Raw genomic sequence first — 18,280 nt, forward strand, 5'->3', positions numbered from 1 at the left:
GGCTGTGTTGGGTCTTTGCTGCTGCACATGGGCTTTCTTTAGTTGTGGCGAGCGGGGGCTACTCTTCATTGCAGTGCACGGGCTTCTCACTGCGGTGGCTTCTCTTGTTGCAGGGCATGGGCTCTAGGCGTGCGGGCTCAGTAGTTGTGGCTCGCGGGCTCTAGAGTGCGGGCTTCAGTAGTTGTGGCACATGGGCTCAGTTGCTCCGCGGCATGTGGGATCTTCCCGGACCAGGCCTCGAACCCGTGTCCCTTGCATTGGCAGGCGGATTCTTAACCACTGCGCCACCAGGGAAGCCTCAAGAGAGAACATTTTTCAGTAATGTCAGAAACGGTGGCCAAGGCTGCTCCCTTGGCTTCTCCCACGTTAGGCCATGTTCTCCTGAACACCAGGAGCTGTTGCTCAAGGACGTGAGGGTTCTGGGGGTCATACAACACTGATTATTACTCACACAGACGCTTCTCCTTTTGCAAGGGGTCTGGTATCAAATCCTCTGTTTCCCCAAAAGAGCCACTCAACAGGTATCGAGGATTATTCTTCCCAACATGCTGGTGCGTAGCAGTTTGTTAAACTGCCCCTCTCAGCTAAGAACAGGCAGTTTACTGAAACGTGCTGGAAGGCTAGTTCATCACCTCCAACATGTAGGTCAACACCCAAACCACTACTACTAGCAAACCTCCTTCTAGTCACCACCTGCCACCACAGGCGTTTACAATGAATACAACCCATTTTCCAAAGAGCTTTCACATTCCAATTTATGTGAATTAAACATCATTTTCTCCATTTCATGCTGAGGAGAAGACTTGAGAAGCAGTATGGTAGAGTGGAAAATTGGGAGGCAGCTATACAACCAAGTGAAGGCAAGTACTCAGAGTGAAAGTGCAGCACTCAGAGTGGGAGCTGCTTTGTCCTGAGGGCTCTGCTGAATATGGTGAGCTGGAAATTCAGTTTTCAACAAATTACAAATGAAATAGTTAATAAGAAAGTCTAACAAGGTTGATAGAAATAAAATCAATATAAAAACCTACATTTTAGGGGCTTCCCTGGTGGTGCAGTGGTTGAGAGTCCGCCTGCTGATGCAGGGGACGTGGGTTTGTGCCCTGGTCCGGGAGGATCCCACATGCCGCGGAGCGGCTGGGCCCGTGAGCCATGGCCGCTGAGCCTGCGCGTCCGGGGCCTGCGCTCCGCAATGGGAGAGGCCACAACAGTGAGAGGCCCACGTACCACAAAAAAACAAACAAACAAAAAAAGCCCTACATTTTATTTCTAAATACCAGGAGCAAAGTTAGAAGATCAAAATTTAAAAAGATATCACTTATAATAGCATACAAATATGCAGTTCTATGAAAAAAATTATAAATCTTATTGGGAGACATTAAGGAGGACCTAAGTAAATTAGAGAATTAGACTATATTAATAGATGGGAGAACCTGGTATTGGAAAATTCTCATTTCTTGTCAAATCTGATCTATAGATTCAATGTAATCCCATATATTTTTTAAGCATCACAAGCCAATTCTAAAATTATATAAAAAGGTAAGAATAGCCAAGACACTTTTGAAGAACGACAATATGGGAGGACATGTCTTTCCAGAGATCAAGACTGTTTTAATGCCATGTGGTGTCATTAAGAAAGGGTGGTATTGGTGCAAGGACAGACAAACAAACCCTTGTATAAATGGACACGCAACAGGGGTAACACAGCATATCAGTAGGGAAAGGAAGTTCTTTCACTAATGGTGGTGCTGGAAAAATTCATCAGTTTATCCAAGCACAACTCTCTCAGTTGATCAAACAATTTACTTCATGAACCCAGGAAAGGTGATGCTAGATAACAATGAGATATTACCTTTAAAGTAGCCATAGTACTGGAGGTGATGGTACATAAAGTCTTCATAGGCCTCAGGAAGAGTCTGTGAAACGACAGGCCATCTCAATCAAGAAAGTGCTTTCATAATTGTAGAGAATTATTATAACAGCCTGTTATAAGAATAATACTGACTCTTAACGAAAATACACAAGCATTGTTGCAGAGGACACTATACCTGAGAACTTCTGTAAACAAACGATGTGAAAGACATTTGTGCAAATTATTCTATCTTTGGGATCAAGATCTCCAGCCAGAAAAAGATGCCACCAGAATATACCTTCGGATCTAGTATTGGATTTCTGTGGAGTGCCTGGAGAGGAGTGTGTACCGACCTGCTGCTTTAGCTCTGTTTCCAAAGCTGGGAACATGTTACTTCTGCGTGGTATGCTGAAGACCTGTCAGTGACACCGGCATCCAGCAACAATCCCTGACCAATTTCCAAAAGGGCAGTTGATTACATAGGAGAAGCTAAAAAACCAGATTAGAACAACTGAAAAACTGTAGAAATTCACCCACGTCCCCTCCCTCCGCTTCGCAGCTCCCACGCTACTTTAGGAAACCCTGCGGTACCGCTCCGTCTTCCCTGCCAACCCAACCTCTCCTCAGATAAACAGGGACCCGCCACGAGGCCCGATGCGCACCTGAAGAATCTGGGAGAGCGCCTTGTCTTCCAGCCTCCTCCTCCGGTGGCGCCAGGACCCCTGCTGGCCCCATGCTTCTTTCCCCACCAGTGAGGGAGATGCCCCCCACCAGGTCGCCTCAGGAAAGTGAAAGAAAAGGGGATGAGGGGTCCGGTGCAGTCGTCTCGGGGTGGGTGGAAAAGAAAGGTCAAGAGCCCGGAGAGTGGGCTCTGAAAACGGAATTCAGGGATTCAGGGTTTCCTGGGCAGGGAGAAAGTGGCGAAGGGCAGTTTCCCGGAGAGTCGCGGGACGGGGCGTAGAGATCTCTTACGACTGCAGAGGGAAGGTTGCTACCGCCTCTGCACCCCGGCCCGTCCGGGGCAGCAGGGGTGCGTACGGAGCCTGTGGCGACAGAGGAGCGTGAGCGAGGCGAGGGACACGGTCCGCAGGTAGAGAACCAGTCGCGCACCTACCACAAGACACTCCCGTCACGCTCACGCGACACTGCTTTCCTCTAGGGCCCCAGTTGCCTAGCAACCACGAGGCGGAAGCGGGAGAGCGAGGCGGCTGGGCGCTTCCGGAGAGCGAGGCTCCGCCTCCGAGGAAGGGGTGGGGAACAGGAGAAAAGTCGAAGACTGGCGTTCAGGTACCGAGGATTCACATTCCTCCTTTCCTACAGTATTGCAGCCTGGCTTCTGGGGATTAGAAATTGCATTGATGGGGACTTCTCTGGTGGTCCAGTGTTTGAGACTCCGTGCTTACACTGCAGGGGATACGGATTCGATTGCTGGTTGGGGAACTAAGATCCCGCATGCCCCGTGGCCGGGCCCCAAACAAAAAAGCAGCTGTTCCTCAGCTTTAGGAAACTGTTGAGTATTGCTCAAACGGAGCCGCTTCCCCTCTTTCACCTTCTCTCCATCCCATAGCTAGAACTGATAAATTACCTCCTACATTGAAAACATACAAGTTAGTAAATTAAAACCACACATTTTGACTATCAAATTGTCAGATTCTAAACAACGCTCCTTTCTGGCAGGAGAGGGACAAAGGCACTTCGTCCCTGTACCAATTCCCAGAAGTCTGGAAAACTGGCACTTAAAGCAAAAGCTTTAATGGCTAGTTGACAGCCTCTATTTCCAGAAATATGCTCTACGCAAATTACAAGAAAAACAATTTTATTTTTTAAAATTTTACGGTACATTTTTAAGAATTTGATTTTTTAAAATTTATTTTTCTCTTTCCTGCATTGGGTCTTCGCTGCAGCGTGCGGTCTTTTTCTAGCTGCAGCGAGCGGGGGCCACTCCCCGTTGCAGTTGCGTGGGCTTCCCATTGCAGTGGCCTCCACCCTGGGAGCATGGGCTCCAGGCACGAGGGCTCAGTAGTTGTGGCTCGCAGGCTCTAAGAGCACAGGCTCAGCAGCTGTGGTGCACGGGCTTAGCTGCTCCGCAGCATGTGGGATCCTCCCAGACCAGGGATCAAACCCGTGTCCCCTGCATTGGGCAGGTGGATTCTTAACCAATGCACCACCAGGGAAGCCCAGAAAAACAATTTATATACAAAATGGTCACCGAAATACATAACGGTAAAAAACCAACACACAAGCATACATGACACTGATTAGACAATTATATGCATATAAATATACTAGAATAAAATTCTAACTATTGTTGTCTTTGGTTAACTTTACATGACTCTAAGTATACATAACTTTTGTAATTAGTGGAAAAAATATAAAGCACCTTTATTTTTTTTCACAATATTAACCACATTACATCATTCCCAGGATTTAAGTAGGCCAAACACTAGCTAATATTACAGGCTACAAGCTCCAAAATTTAAGTCACACCTTCTGGTACTAGAGGCCTGTTTTTCTAACCCCGTCCTCGCACCCCGCAACGGGCTCAAGATCCTGATGCTTTTTTTTCCTGGAGCTGTTCTTCAATGTTTGCACATACCTTACACTATAGCTGATTAGAAAAAACAATTGACTTAAAGTAAGTCTTGGTTACATAATCGTGGAGTTAATAGGCAAAACAGGAGCAAAAGAATAATCAATCAGAAGTATAAAAAAAGCTTTATTAGTGCATATATACAAATTTACAAGGTCAGAAACTGGAGAAATACAAACAGCTTTAAAACACAATTTGCTTTTTCTTCAGTTTAAAGTGACTTTTACCTGATTGCGATACAATAGAAAGTACAGAACAGTAAACTGCTTTTTAAATACTGGAATTTTATGGAGAATACATTCACACATAAATGGAAGGTGAACTTTGGACCAAGGTAAGACAATGGAGACACATCAGTACATACAGTGGCTTTTGTTACATTTACTGCCACATACGTGAGGAGGAAATTCTCAAAATCAAAGACGCAAACACCTGCTGCTGCTGCCACCTCTACTGTAATTTAAATATGCCACCTAGTATGTGAAATGACTGAGCTATCTTTATCAGTTCTAGAATTTGTGAGAAAGAATACTCTGAAGAGTGTGGCCATCTGTTAGAACAAGGTGAACGACTTGATGTATCTCAGCACTTCAGGGGTGGCAGACTAGAGGAAGAGGTCAGAAAGAGATTCCTATAATCCCAGTTAAGCAAGGCAAAATATAGAGCTGCTTTCTTAATTGCACTTGTTCTGAAGAAGTTAATGAGAGAGAGCGTGCCACACTAGGAACTACAAGAGCCTCTATGAGGCAGGAAAATCCTTCACTTTTCTTCAGTGAGTCCTCTACAGAGGTGTCATACGCATGAACCACATATTCCAGACTGATGAGGTTAATGTACCTAACATGCTGAGTTTGCCAGTGTGAGAATAAAGGCAGCCAGGTCAGAGCATTCAGTCACCTCACCTTTCAGCAAAACAGAAAAATTACATTTCACAAACGTGGCAATTTTGTACGTGTATACTCTTGCCCAGGAAATTCATCATATGCTCTCCCTCATGACATTTATAGTTTATTGACAACAGTAAGACTGGTTAAGACTCGGAAATGATTAAAAAAACAAACAAAAAAAACAGTAATAAAAATTTAAAAAACTATGTGTTTGGAGCCATTTTTCTTCTCTTCAGTCTTGCTCGCCAATCTTCAGGAAGGGCTTCAAAATTAGCATTTCTCTCTGCCATGCCACTGTGAAAACAACGTACAGATTAAATTAGTTCACTGGAAAGAAAAAGAACGAAAAAGTGTTTATTTCCTAGCAAATAAAAGCTAACTGAAACCGAAAATGTGATATATTTTATCTATGTTCATGAAAATGTTTCAAGTTTCTCAGCTAAGTACCAGCGTTATTCTTCATCAAATTTCTTAATTGATAGGTCAACCAAACACACACAAAGCACTCTTCTCTATAGTTTTATTTATATGTGAGTGCATATTTGTTTTTATATCTCCCCAGCAACCACTGAAGCCATACAGAAGGAAAATAACACATTCTTGTAAAAGTATTTCTTGGTCCCTAGGAGTTATGATTCCTTATCTTAGATATATTTAACACATAGGAAGATATATTTAACTCTTAACATACCATCAGGGACCGTTGGACCTAACATTTTTGAGACTCTCTTTTGATCAGTTCTAATTAGGATTGATCTCTCATGGCTTATTCAATCATTTATAAAACCAATTAAGACTCAGATTCTAGGGAATGCCCTGGTGGTACAGTAGTTAGGACTACATGCTTTCACTGACGAGGGCCTGGCTTCAATCCCACAAGCTTCGCAGCACGGCAAAAACAAACAAAAACTCAGGTTGTAACTTACAATTATCAGAATGGGTGCCTTAGACCCTTTTATAAATACAAAATGAGCTAAGATTAATTACAGAATCTTTGTGACTTCCGATCATCTTGAAATAGTTTGTTATTTCATCACTGTAGGAATTAATCATTAGTCAATTCCCAGCAATATTAAAAAAAGATTAAAATAGTAAGAAAGCTGAAGAATAATGGAATCATCTACAACGATGATACAAAAGTTAAATAAATCATCACTAATACCACCCCTCAGCTTTCTTATTGTGTTGCCCAAAACAGTGCATCTCCTTTCCAGGAAGTAAAAAAGAAGTCTGGAGACAACATCTTCATAGTCTCCCTACCGCTCCCCAATATTATACAATCAGATAAATGCCAAGAGACAGAGGCACTGTAGATTCTAACTGTGATGGTAAAATTGACTGGATAAGTAAAATCTCAGACTATGAGTGATAAGAGGACCATAATCTAGATGAATCTTCTCAAATTCAAGACTGATGAGTGAACATACTGAAGGAAAACAACACATTCTTGTAAAAGTAAGGAAATGTAAGGTCAAAAAGGAAATACAGTAGTCTCACTGAAAAGAACAACCTGGGACTTCCCTGGTGGTCCACTGGTAAAGAATCCGCCTTACAATGCAGGGGATACGGGTTCGATTCCTGGTCAGGGAACTAAGATCCCACATGCTGTGTGGCAACTAAGCCCGAGCACCACAACTACTGAGCTCGTACACCTCAACTAGAGCCTGTACACCGCAAACTACAGAGCCCACGTGCTCTGGAACCCACGTACCACAACTAGAGAAGAGAAAACGAGTATGCCCCAACTAGAGAGAAGCCCTCGCGCCACAACGAAAGATCCCACATGCCTCAACAAAGATCCTGTGTGCTGCAACTAAGACCCAACACAGCCAAAAATAAATAAAATAAATAAATAATAAATAAATCTGAACAACCTCCTTCACCCAATATTTTGTAACAAGAACTGGGACCATCGATCGCATTTTCCTTAGAAACCTTTCAGGTTTTATACTGCTACATGCTAAAATTTATTTGATAAGGTTCATAAGTGGGACAAATGCTGAAAGCAGGTGTGTAGTGGCTGGAGAGAAACAGATATTTTAGGAACAAAAAAATTCACTGGAATGACTATTCCAATTAGTGTTTATGGATCTAAGAATGAAAATGTTTTGAATTATGAAGCAAAGATGGCTATCCTCTCCCAATTTTTTTTTTTTTTTTTTGGCCATGCCGTGCAGGATCTTTCCCTGACCAGGGACTGAACCCGGGCCCCTCAGCAGTAAAAGCGCAGAGTCCTAACCACTGGACCGCCAGGGAACTCCCCCCAATATTTTCATAAGTACTGCATTTATGGAGGTTGCAAGTGCAAGAACCAGAAGTAATGATAAGCTAGAACCTATCAGAGATGAACCTGAAATCTGGCACCATTTATGAGAGGAGTATGTTCCAAGTTACGCATGACAACTGAGCAATTAGTTGCATTCAAAGAATGTTGCTCATTTCAGTATGTGTACCTTCAAAAACCATGAAAATAAATAAAAATTTGAGTTAGCTATGTTTAGATTCTTACTAAAATTTCCAATTAAGTTTTCTCCTCTTTATTTTTTATGTCTGTAAATTATTTGAAATATTTAAAAATATACATATAGAAGAGTCTCTTGGAGCTACATGGTAAATGGGGATGACTATTTTTCCCCATATGCTCAGGGTTAAGATAGCTCTTTGCCTAAGAGGAACAATCAGTGGGAAGTATTACAGATTTGATGTTTCTGATTTTGAAAAAGGCCAGATTATAATTTTTATAGGGAAATAAACATTTCTATGAACTAAAAACTACTTAGGTAAGTCTGTAAAGGAATCAAATTAAGGGCTATGATTTTAAGAACATGATGGCTCTAAAACCACAGCTACAACCACCACTATCCGCGCCATCTATGGTTCTTTCTTTTACCTGACCAGCTGCTGCTGTTTCCACTCTTCAATTCGCTTCTGTGCAGTTGATTCTCGGTCCTCTTCACTGGAACTAGAATTCTCCTCTTCATCTAGCTCACGCTGGATACTCTGCCACTTCTTTACCAGAGATGGCATTTTGGTTTTACTCTTCTTTGCCTGTAACAAAGGAATATAATACATAAAACAAGTGCATGAGTCCTTCACATGAGATCAGGATCTTTTCCTTAGTTCGAAGGAATAAGTGAACTTCAAAATTAAAGGAACAGAAACACCAAAAATAAATACCATTCTAAGTTCTTGCCAGAAATTTCTACCAACTATAAACTTAAAGCTTGGTTAAAAATCTAAAAATTGGGGGACTTCCCTGGCGGCGCAGTGGCTGAGAGTCCGCCTGCCAATGCAGGGGACACGGGTTCGTGCCCCGGTCTGGGAAGATCCCACATGCCATGGAGTGGCTGGGCCCGTGAGCCATGGCCGCTGAGCCTGTGCTCCGCAACGGGAGAGGCCGCAACAGTGAGAGGCCCGTGTACCGCAAAAAAAAAAAAAAAAAAAAAAAACTAAAAAAGTGTAAATGTGGTGTTTTATGAAATCATGTCAGAAACATCTTCTTTAGCCTTATTCTATGAAATTCAAAACTCTTGCCCTTGTCTCATTTTCTCAGAATTACAGTGTACCCGGGATTTCCCTGGTGGTCCAGTGGGTAAGACCCCATGCTCCCAATGCAGGGGGCCTGGGTTTGATCCCTGGTCAGGGATCTAAATCCTGCATGCACGCTGAAACTAAGAGTCTGCATGCCGCAACTAAATATCCTGTGAGCTGCAACTAAGACACAGCACAGGCAAAATAAATAAATTTTTTTTAAGAAAAAGGAAAAAAGAACCACAGTGTACCCTTTTACAATTTTAAATGGATGCAGTGTTCACATCAAGTGAAACACAGTGCTGAGAAACAAATGACCAGCTTTTCTGGAAAGAGCCAACAGAGTCAAAGGCAACTATTAAATATGAAAAAAGCAAAGAGGTATATCAAAACATTAATGATGAGATTAGTTCTAAGAGGAGATACAATAATAAATTTTTCTATCAGCTTAACTTCATTTTCTAAATTGCCTATAATAAACATAATCTCACAGTAAAAAAAGCTTGTGATATTTATTACATATCCAACATGGCTTGCTCTATCACTACCTTCAGAGTTCTGATCAATGGCACTCTTTAGCAAAGATGCCTTCCCTGACCACCCTATCTACATGAAACAGTACCACCTCCCAAAGGTCACTTTCTGTCCTCTTACACTTTTTTTCATTGCATTTTTAAACACTGAACATATATCTGCTTATCTGTTTCTGCAACCCAGTCCCCCCATACCCTCTCCAAGCCCACCAGAAAAGCTCTACAAAAGCAAAAGCAGAGATTTTGTTGGTTAGCTACTGAACACAGAGCTCCTAGAGAGAATGCCTGACACAGTATGTATTCAAAATATACCTGCTGATATTTATGATTAGGTCTTTGAATTTAGAGAAACACTGTATTAGACATTGATAAGAACCACTTTTTATCCCTGCGGTTTTGAAGACTTGGCCAGGTTACACTCTAAACGTGACAAGCAGGCACTCAAGCGATAGGTGTGACTGAGTGCTGTGCTCCTGTGAGGATCGGGTATAAGGACCCAAGCTTTTTTTCCGGCCTGCACTTAAGAGAAAACACATTTCTTGATTAAGTCCCCAAAAGAGTTGAGAAAATCAGCTTAATATTTTCAGTCTTTTAAAATTACTTGGCTCCTTGCTCGATACCCTATTTTGACTGTCACTGACAGTTTTTAACCTTCTGGGGAAATGCCCATCTATAGTGCTTAAACCTTCTGCTCCACACACCTTCCCACATTCCATTCTGTCATTTCACCTGTGGTACAACCTGACCCACTGCATATACACCCTTCCAGCAAGCTCCAACATAGCTCATCTGGGTTAGCATGGAACCAACTGAGTAAAAAGTAACATGAATTAATAACGGTCACCTGTGCATAGAGGGCTCACTGGGGTTACAAGCTCTCGCCGAACGTCTCCAAGTATGATTAAAAAACATAGATCTAGGTAGAGTTGTGCTTTCATTCTGATTTCCATAGGATTTTGAAAATTTGTAGTGCATTTCATTTCTATTTGTCATGGGAAAGTACTTTATGTTTCAGAAGTTATGTACTGCCGATCACATTCAAAACCATGGATCCCGAGTTGCACTGGCTATTTGAACACGTTTTTAATATGGGAACACTGCAGCCAGAGGAATAAAGATTAAATGGCTAGAATGCCTTTTTTTCTAGTTTATTTTCTAGTAAACCACACACAAAACTCTTCAGCAAAAATATCGAAAATATACACTGGTCTTAAATATTCTTGAACATCAGAGGTACTGAGTATATATCTTATATTCTTTTTTTTTAAATTGGGGTATAGTTTTTTACAATGTTTGTGTTAGTTTTCATTGTACAGGGAAGTGGAGTTCCCTGTGCTATACAGCAGGTTCTTATTAGTTACCTATTTTATACATATCAGTGTATATATGTCAGTCCCAATCTCCCAATTCATCCCACTGCCCACCCCCCCACACTCTCTTACATCCTTTAAAAATGGCCGGTAACACTAAAGAGATGGATCATTGTTTTCAGATAACAGGTACATAAAAATGACATATTAATGTAGAATACTGGATTTTCAAAACTATTATTTATATGACTATAAAAGCATGATTGGCTAAAAAATTACTTGTTGAATGAATGGAGGTGGAAGTAATTATCTCTCTTGGAAGACTGGAGGCAGGGCGCCAAGGAAGGCTTCGTAAGAGAAATGATTCCTGGGCACTGATCATTCTAACAATTTAATTATAAAAGAATGAATAGTAGTGGGACTGGTAAACAAAGTAAAGACACGTAGGTGGTCAACAGTATGTTGGCTCAGGAGACCTGTATGCGGTAGAGTAAGTTGTCTGACAAGAATCTAATTCAAGACATTATCCTGTCACTGTTGATTTTTTATAACACTTCACTGGGAGGGGAAAAGCTGATGAGAAAGTTTCTTTAGGTAATTTAGGGCATTCAAAGTGTTCATGAGGATGATGTCAGAAAGATGGCGGACTATGAAGCTCCAAGCCCTTGTTTCCCCATGGAAATATTATATAAACAAATAGAGACTGACTAAAATGGCTTTGTGGGAACTCTGGAAACCAGTCAAAGATCTTGAGCAACCAAGAGAACACCCAATCAAGAAAAACCCACACTAAAAACAGGAAATTTTGTGGCATGTTTGCTTGCCCTTATTCCACACACCCTCCCCAATGTGGTTGGGATGAAATGGCCCAATTCTTAGTTCTCCCCCTCCAGGTGGAAGGAAATAACTGGAATGTCTGATATGTTCTAGACTGTCTGTGGTTGCCTTAGGGACTGGTTTCAATACTGTCTTAACTTGGAGGTCAGCCAGGAATGGTGGCATATTTTGGGTCTCAGGTTGGAAACCATGAAAGGCAGTAGCAGGAGCTGCGGCATGTGAAAACCACAGTGGGACAGAAGTCATGTGGACAGATGGGGGCAAAAGATCATGGGCAGAGGAATACAACAGAACATATAAGGCTCACAGAAGAAGCAGGTGTGACTCTCTTAGGGAAATTAAAAGTAAATACACAAGGGGAAAGGAAAACAAAAAACAGCACATGTCCAGGTAACACATATGCCCAGGAAAGGCCTGAAAAAATGTTGCACTTTCATGTTGGACTCATTAATGAAGGTTTTCCTCCATACACAGTCAGTGTGCAAAGACTGGGAGAGTTTGTTGTTTTTTCTAATGTGCAGTTTTCAACCAAAGATCACAAAGCATACAAACACATACTGGAACTTCCCTGGTGGTCCAGTAGGTAAGACTCCACACTCCCAATGCAGGGGGCCCAGGTTGGATCCCTGGATGGGGAACCAGATTCCACATGCATGCCGCAGCTAAGAGTTTGCAGGCCGCAACTAAAAGATCCCATGTGCCACGACTAAGACCCAGCGCAGAAGAAAGAAAGGAAAGGAAGAAAAGAAGAAAGAAAGGTTTCAGATTTACTAGACAAAGACTTTAAAACAACTGTCCTAAATGTGCCCAAAGAACTAAAGAAAAACACAAAGAATGAAAGGAAATCAGGAAAATGACGTGAACAAAATGAGACTGTCAACAAAGAGACAGATATTATTATTAAAAAGAACCAAAGAAATATTCTGGAGCTGAAAAATACATCAACTGAATTGAAAATTCACTATTTCAACAACAGACTCCAATAGGCATAAAAAAAGATCAGCAAAATTGATGATAAGTCATTTGAAGTTATTGAGTCTGAAGAGCAAAAAGGAAAAGAATGAAGCAAAGTGAACAGAGTCCAAGTGACTTATACGACATCATCAAATGGACCAATATATGCATTATGGGAATCTCAGAAGGAGAAAAGGGCAAAGATGTTATATAAGAAATAATGGGGTTTCCCCGGCGGCGCAGTGATTAAGAATCTGCTTGCCAATGCAGGCGACACGGGTTTGAGCCCTGGACCGGGAAGATCCTACGTGCTGTGGAGCAACTAAGCCCGTATGCCACAACTACTGAGCCTGCGCTCTAGAGCCCGCAAGCCACAATTACTGAGCCTGTGAGCCATAACTACTGAAGCCCGCGTGCCTAGAGCCCACACACCACAACAAAGAGTAACGCCCACTCGCTGCAACTAGAGAAAGCCCGCGTACAACAACGAAGACCCAATGCAGCCCAAAATATAAATAAATAAATAAATAAATGTAAAAAAACTGAGGAAGAAAAACTAAGATATTCCTAGATAAACAAAAGCTGAGAAAATTCATTACCACTAGATGTGCCCTACGAGAAATGCTAAAGCATGTCTTTCAAGCTGAAATGAAAAGATGCTAGATAGTAACTTGTCATACAAAAATATAAAGTTCTCTGGTAAAGGTAAATACAAGAACAAACATAAAAACCAGTATTATTGTGATACTGGTTCATAATTTTTATTCTTCTACAGATTTTAAAAGACAAAAGCATAAAAAATAATTACAAGTCTACATTAATGGGTACACAGTATATAAAGATATAATCTGTAACACCAATAACATAACAGAGTGGAGGTGCGTCTGTATAGGAGTTTTTGTCTGCAATTGACTGTACCAGTTTAAAATAGATATTACATGTAATTCCTACCATAACCACAAAGAAAATAAATATAGAATATACACAAAAGGAAATGAAAAAGAAACCAAAATGTGTCACTGAAAAATATCAACTAAACATAAAGGAAGGCAGTAAGAGAGGAAATGAGAGATAAAAAAGCTATCAAGACATACAGAAAACAACCAAAAGGAATACCAAATCCTTATCAGTAATTACTATAGTAAATTATTAATTTACTAATGTAAACGGATTAAACGCTACAATCAAAAAACACATACTGCAATGGAGCAGGACCCTATGGTCCCTTCCTGTCATGTCCTTGGCCTACATTTTGTCTGTGAAAAAACTTCAGCCAAAGAATAAGTTTAATTAGGGACATCCCTAGTGGTCCAGTGGTTAAGACTCCATGCTTCCACTGCAGGGGGTGCAGGTTCAATCCCTTGTTGGGGAACTAAGATTCCAAATGCCGAGCAGCGCAGCCAAAAAAAAAAAAAAAAAAAAAAAAGTTTCATTGGAGAAATGAGAAAATGCAGAAACAAAGGAAAACAGTCAAATGAGACCAAGTAATAAATGTTTAGTCATTAAGCATAGTTAAGGACCTTTAGTTCCTTCTCAAGGGCTATAGATAATATTCTGAGCCACATCCTGTGAGCTGTCTTATACTGAAATCCCCACCAGGTGGAAGATGTTAACTACATGATGACCAGACTGTAGCCATGACATAAGCTGCCACAATTCCAAGAAATGGTCTCAAGGAAATGGGAACAAACTGTCCGTGGAACTGAAGATTAATTGTACGTAAAACAATCACGATGATGCTGATCAGGCCACCGCATGACCAATTTCAAGATGGACTGTTAGAGCTGACAGTGCTGTTTCTGCCTGTCGCCCGCTCCCTTCACCTATGAAAGTTCTTGTCCACTGACTGTAAGTGGGGGGAGTCGGCCTCTGGACAGGAGTTCCTCCCCACCCCGGGTTGCCAGCATCAAAAATAAAGCAAACTTCCCCTTCCGCCAACCTTGCCTCTTTACTGGCTTCTGAGTGGTGAGCAGCTGGAACCCCCACTTTCTTTGGTTACAATACTGGCAGAATGGATTAAAAAAACAAAATGCAATTGAAACTGATCATGTCTATAAGAAATTCATTTTACATCTAAGGACATACACAAGTTTAAAGTGAAAGGACAGAAAAACACATTCCATGAAAATTGTAACCAAGAGAAAGAAGGGGTAAGTGGATTACTACAAGACAAAACAGAAATTAAGTAAAAAACTGTTAAAAGAGATAAAGAAGAACATTACATAACGATAAAAGGGTAAAATCATACCACTTAAAATAGCACGCAAAAGAATAAAATACCTGAGAATAAATTTAGCCAAGGAGATGAAAGAGTTGTACACTGAAAATTATAAAACAATGCTGAAAGAAATTAAAGACCTAAATAAATGGAAAGGAATCCTGTGCTCACAGACTGAAAGATTCAATATTGTTAAATAGGTAATAAGACCCAAGCAATCTACAGGTAAATGCAATCCCTATCAAAATTCCACTGGCCTTTTATGTAGAAATGGAAAAGCTGACCTTTAAATTCATATGAAATTACAAGGGGGCCTGAAGAGCCAATATTGAAAAAGAAGCACCAAGTCAGAGAACTCACACGTCTCAAATTCAAAACATACCACAAAGTTATAGTAATCAAAACAACATGGTGCTGGCATATAGACCAATGGAATAAGCCCATATGTTTATGGTGAACTGATTTTAGATAAGGTCTACCATTCAATGGGGGAAAGAATGGTCTCTTCAACAAATGGTCCTGGGACAACAGGGTATCACACTCAAGAGAGTGAAATTGGATCTCTACTTGACACCATACAAAAATTAACTGAAAATACTGTCACTGTTTGCAGATGACATGATACTATACCTAGAGAAACCTAAAGATGTTACCAGAAAACTACTAGAGTTAATCAATGAATCTGGTAGAGTAGCAGGATATAAAATTAATACACAGATATCTCTTGCATTCCTATACACTAATGATGAAAAGTCTGAAAATGAAATTAAGAAAACACTCCCCTTTACCACTGCAACGAAAAGAATAAGATACCTAGGAATAAACCTACCTAAGGAGACAAAGACCTGTATGCAGAAAACTATGAGACACGGATGAAAGAACTTAAAGATGATACAAACAGATGGAGAGCTATACCATGTTCTTGGATTGGAAGAATCAACATTGTGAAAATGAGTATACTACCCAAAGCAATCTACAGATTCAATGCAATCCCTATCAAACTACCAATGGCATTTTTCACAGAACTAGAACAAAAAATTTCACAATTTGTATGGAAACACAAAAGACCCCGAAGAGTCAAAGCAATCTTGAGAAAGAAAAACAGAGCTGGAGGAATCAGGCTCTCTGACTTCAGACTATACTACAAAGCTACAGTAATCAAGGCAGTATGGTACTGGCACAAAAACAGAAACAGTGATCAATGGAACAGGATAGAAAGCCCAGAGATAAAGCCACGCACATATGGTCACCTTATCTTTGACAAAGGAGGCAAGAATATACAGTGGAGAAAAGACAGCCTCTTCAGTAAGTGGTGCTGGGAAAACTGGACAGCTATGTGTAAAAGAATGAAATTCTAATACCATACACAAAAATAAACTCAAAATGGATTAAAGACCTAAATGTAAGGCCAGACTGTAAAACTCTTGGAGGAAAACACAGGTAGAACACTCTATGACATAAATCACAGCAAGATCCTTTCTGACCCACCTCTTAGAGAAATGGAAACAAAAATAAACAAATGGAACCTAATGAAACTTGAAAGCTTTTGCACAGCAAAGGAAACCATAAGACAAAAAGACATCCCTCAGAATGGGAGAAATTATTTGTAAATGAAGCAACCGACAGAGGATTAATCTCCGAAATATAAAAGCAGCTCATGCAGCTCAATATCAAAAAAACAAACAACCCAATCCAAAAATGGGCAGAAGACCTAAAGAGACATTTCTCCAAAGAAGATATACAGATTGCCAACAAAGACATGAAAAGATGCTCAACATCACTAATCATTAGAGAAATGCAAAAAACTACAATGAGGTATCACCTCACACTGGTCAGAATGGCCGTCATTAAAAAATCTACAAACAATAAATGCTGGAGAGGGTGTGGAGAAAAGGGAACCCTCCTCCACTGTTACTGGGAATGTAAACTGATACAGCCACTATGGAGAACAGTATGGAGGTTCCTTAAAAAACTATAAATAGAACTACCATATGACCCAGCAATCCCACTACTGGGCATATACCCAGAGAAAACCATAATTCAAAAAGACATATGCACCCAAATGTTCACTGCAGGTGTAATGAGGTGTGACTGCTTAATGGGTATAGGGTTCTCCTCTGGAGTTATGAAAATGTTATGTAACCAGAGAGAGGTGGTGGTTACACGACAGTGTAAATATACAAAGTGCTACTGAATTTATACTTTAACTATCACCTCAATAAAACAAAAATTTTAAACTAAAATGTAAAGAGAGGTTTACTCTACCTTATCTTTCTTTCCTTTTTTTGTCTTCTCAGGTGCTGGCATTTTGGGAGCTGGTGGTGGTGGTGGTGGTGGGGGAGGAGGAGGAGGAGGAGGTGGCGGCGGCGGCGGCTCTATAATGGCAGTGGCGGGCACAGCGCCGCGGGCCTGGACTGGCTGCAATGTGGGAGCAGTCACTGCCACTGGGACGGAACACTCAGCATAGCTCATAATTGCAGGAGCTGATGCCAGTCCTAAGTAATTGGACTGTAGGCTCATTCCTCTGGCCTGATGACCCATTCCTGTTGCTGGATGGCTAACTGATAGTGCCTGGTGTCCAATCCCTGTTGCCTGGTGACCTAGAACAGAAAACATAAAACTATAAAAAGGACATCGTGGGGCTTCCCTGGTGGCGCAGTGGTTGAGAATCTGCCTGCTAATGCAGGGGACACGGGTTCGAGCCCTGGTCTGGGAGGATCCCACATGCTGTGGAGCAACTAGGCCCGTGCGCCACAACTACTGAGCCTGCGCTCCGCAACAAGAGAGGCTGTGACAGTAAGAGGCCCACGCACCGCGATGAAGAGTGGCCCCCGCTTGCCACAACTAGAGAAAGCCCTTGCAAGGAAACGAAGACCCAACACAGCAAAAATAAATTAATTAATTAATAAACTCCTACCCCCAACATCTTAAAAAAAAAGAAAAGAAAAAGGACATTGTGACACAGCCAAAAACAAGAAGGAGGAGGAAAAGGAAATTGGGAGTTAGATCACCTACAAAGTGATTCTAATATACCCCCCCGTCAAGAAACACACAAACCACTCCCCCAAAAACAAACAAAAAACCCAGTCACATTTTCTGGTGTTCTGAATATTTTAGCATTAATGTACTTAAACATCAAGATCAATGATGTTGTGTAAATGCTCAGAAAACAATCTGGAAGGATATATGCCAATGTTAACAGTGGTTTTTAGTAACTGAAATAAATGCACATAAACTGTCTTTGCAATGAAAAGCCTTTAACATTAATTTATGATATCTAATTCTGGAAACAAAGATAATACACTGATGAAAATACATTTTAATCACAATGCTTACCTGTAGCTACAGCTGATTGGCTGTAGAGGACCGGAGAACTACCAATGGTAGCTGATCTCTGAACTGCTGCAGTACTAATTTCTGTAGCTTTTCTCTTTATTGCTTTAGTGGAAGGAGAACTAGAGATGGTACAGTCAGCTGAAGTCTGAAACAGAGATTCTAGTCAGTGGCTGTAGCCCCTGGTTAAGTACCCTCTTCTAAAATAAAACATGTAGGGACTTCCTTGGTGGTGCAG

General features: G+C 41.1%; 2 protein-coding genes across 4 annotated transcripts in view; both read right to left on the bottom strand.

Annotated features, from left to right (window-relative positions):
* The window catches only part of AGBL2 (AGBL carboxypeptidase 2), a 41,499-nt gene extending 38,497 nt beyond the window's left edge, over positions 1–3,002 (bottom strand). For both annotated transcript variants that reach the window (XM_060018909.1, XM_060018908.1), the window contains exons 1-3: positions 2,512–3,002; positions 2,203–2,338; positions 1,850–1,913 (exon numbers count right to left, since the gene is read on the bottom strand). In XM_060018909.1, coding sequence (XP_059874892.1) covers positions 1,850–1,913; positions 2,203–2,238 — 100 coding nt within the window. In that variant the 5' untranslated portion in view covers positions 2,239–2,338; positions 2,512–3,002. The remainder of the gene's footprint in view (positions 1–1,849; positions 1,914–2,202; positions 2,339–2,511) is intronic.
* Positions 3,003–4,545: 1,543 nt separating this feature from the next.
* Positions 4,546–18,280, bottom strand: part of FNBP4 (formin binding protein 4) — a 38,415-nt gene continuing 24,680 nt past the window's right edge. The window contains exons 14-17 of one of the 2 annotated variants that reach the window (XM_060018910.1): positions 18,046–18,190; positions 16,975–17,309; positions 8,217–8,374; positions 4,546–5,620 (exon numbers count right to left, since the gene is read on the bottom strand). In XM_060018910.1, coding sequence (XP_059874893.1) covers positions 5,530–5,620; positions 8,217–8,374; positions 16,975–17,309; positions 18,046–18,190 — 729 coding nt within the window. In that variant the 3' untranslated portion in view covers positions 4,546–5,529. Of the gene's footprint in view, positions 5,621–8,216; positions 8,375–10,234; positions 10,488–16,974; positions 17,310–18,045; positions 18,191–18,280 lie in introns of those variants that run through there. The other variant, XR_009520409.1, reaches the window with a different exon arrangement.

This window comes from Delphinus delphis, chromosome 8 (genome assembly GCF_949987515.2).
Source record: "Delphinus delphis chromosome 8, mDelDel1.2, whole genome shotgun sequence".
NCBI lineage: Eukaryota > Metazoa > Chordata > Mammalia > Artiodactyla > Delphinidae > Delphinus > Delphinus delphis.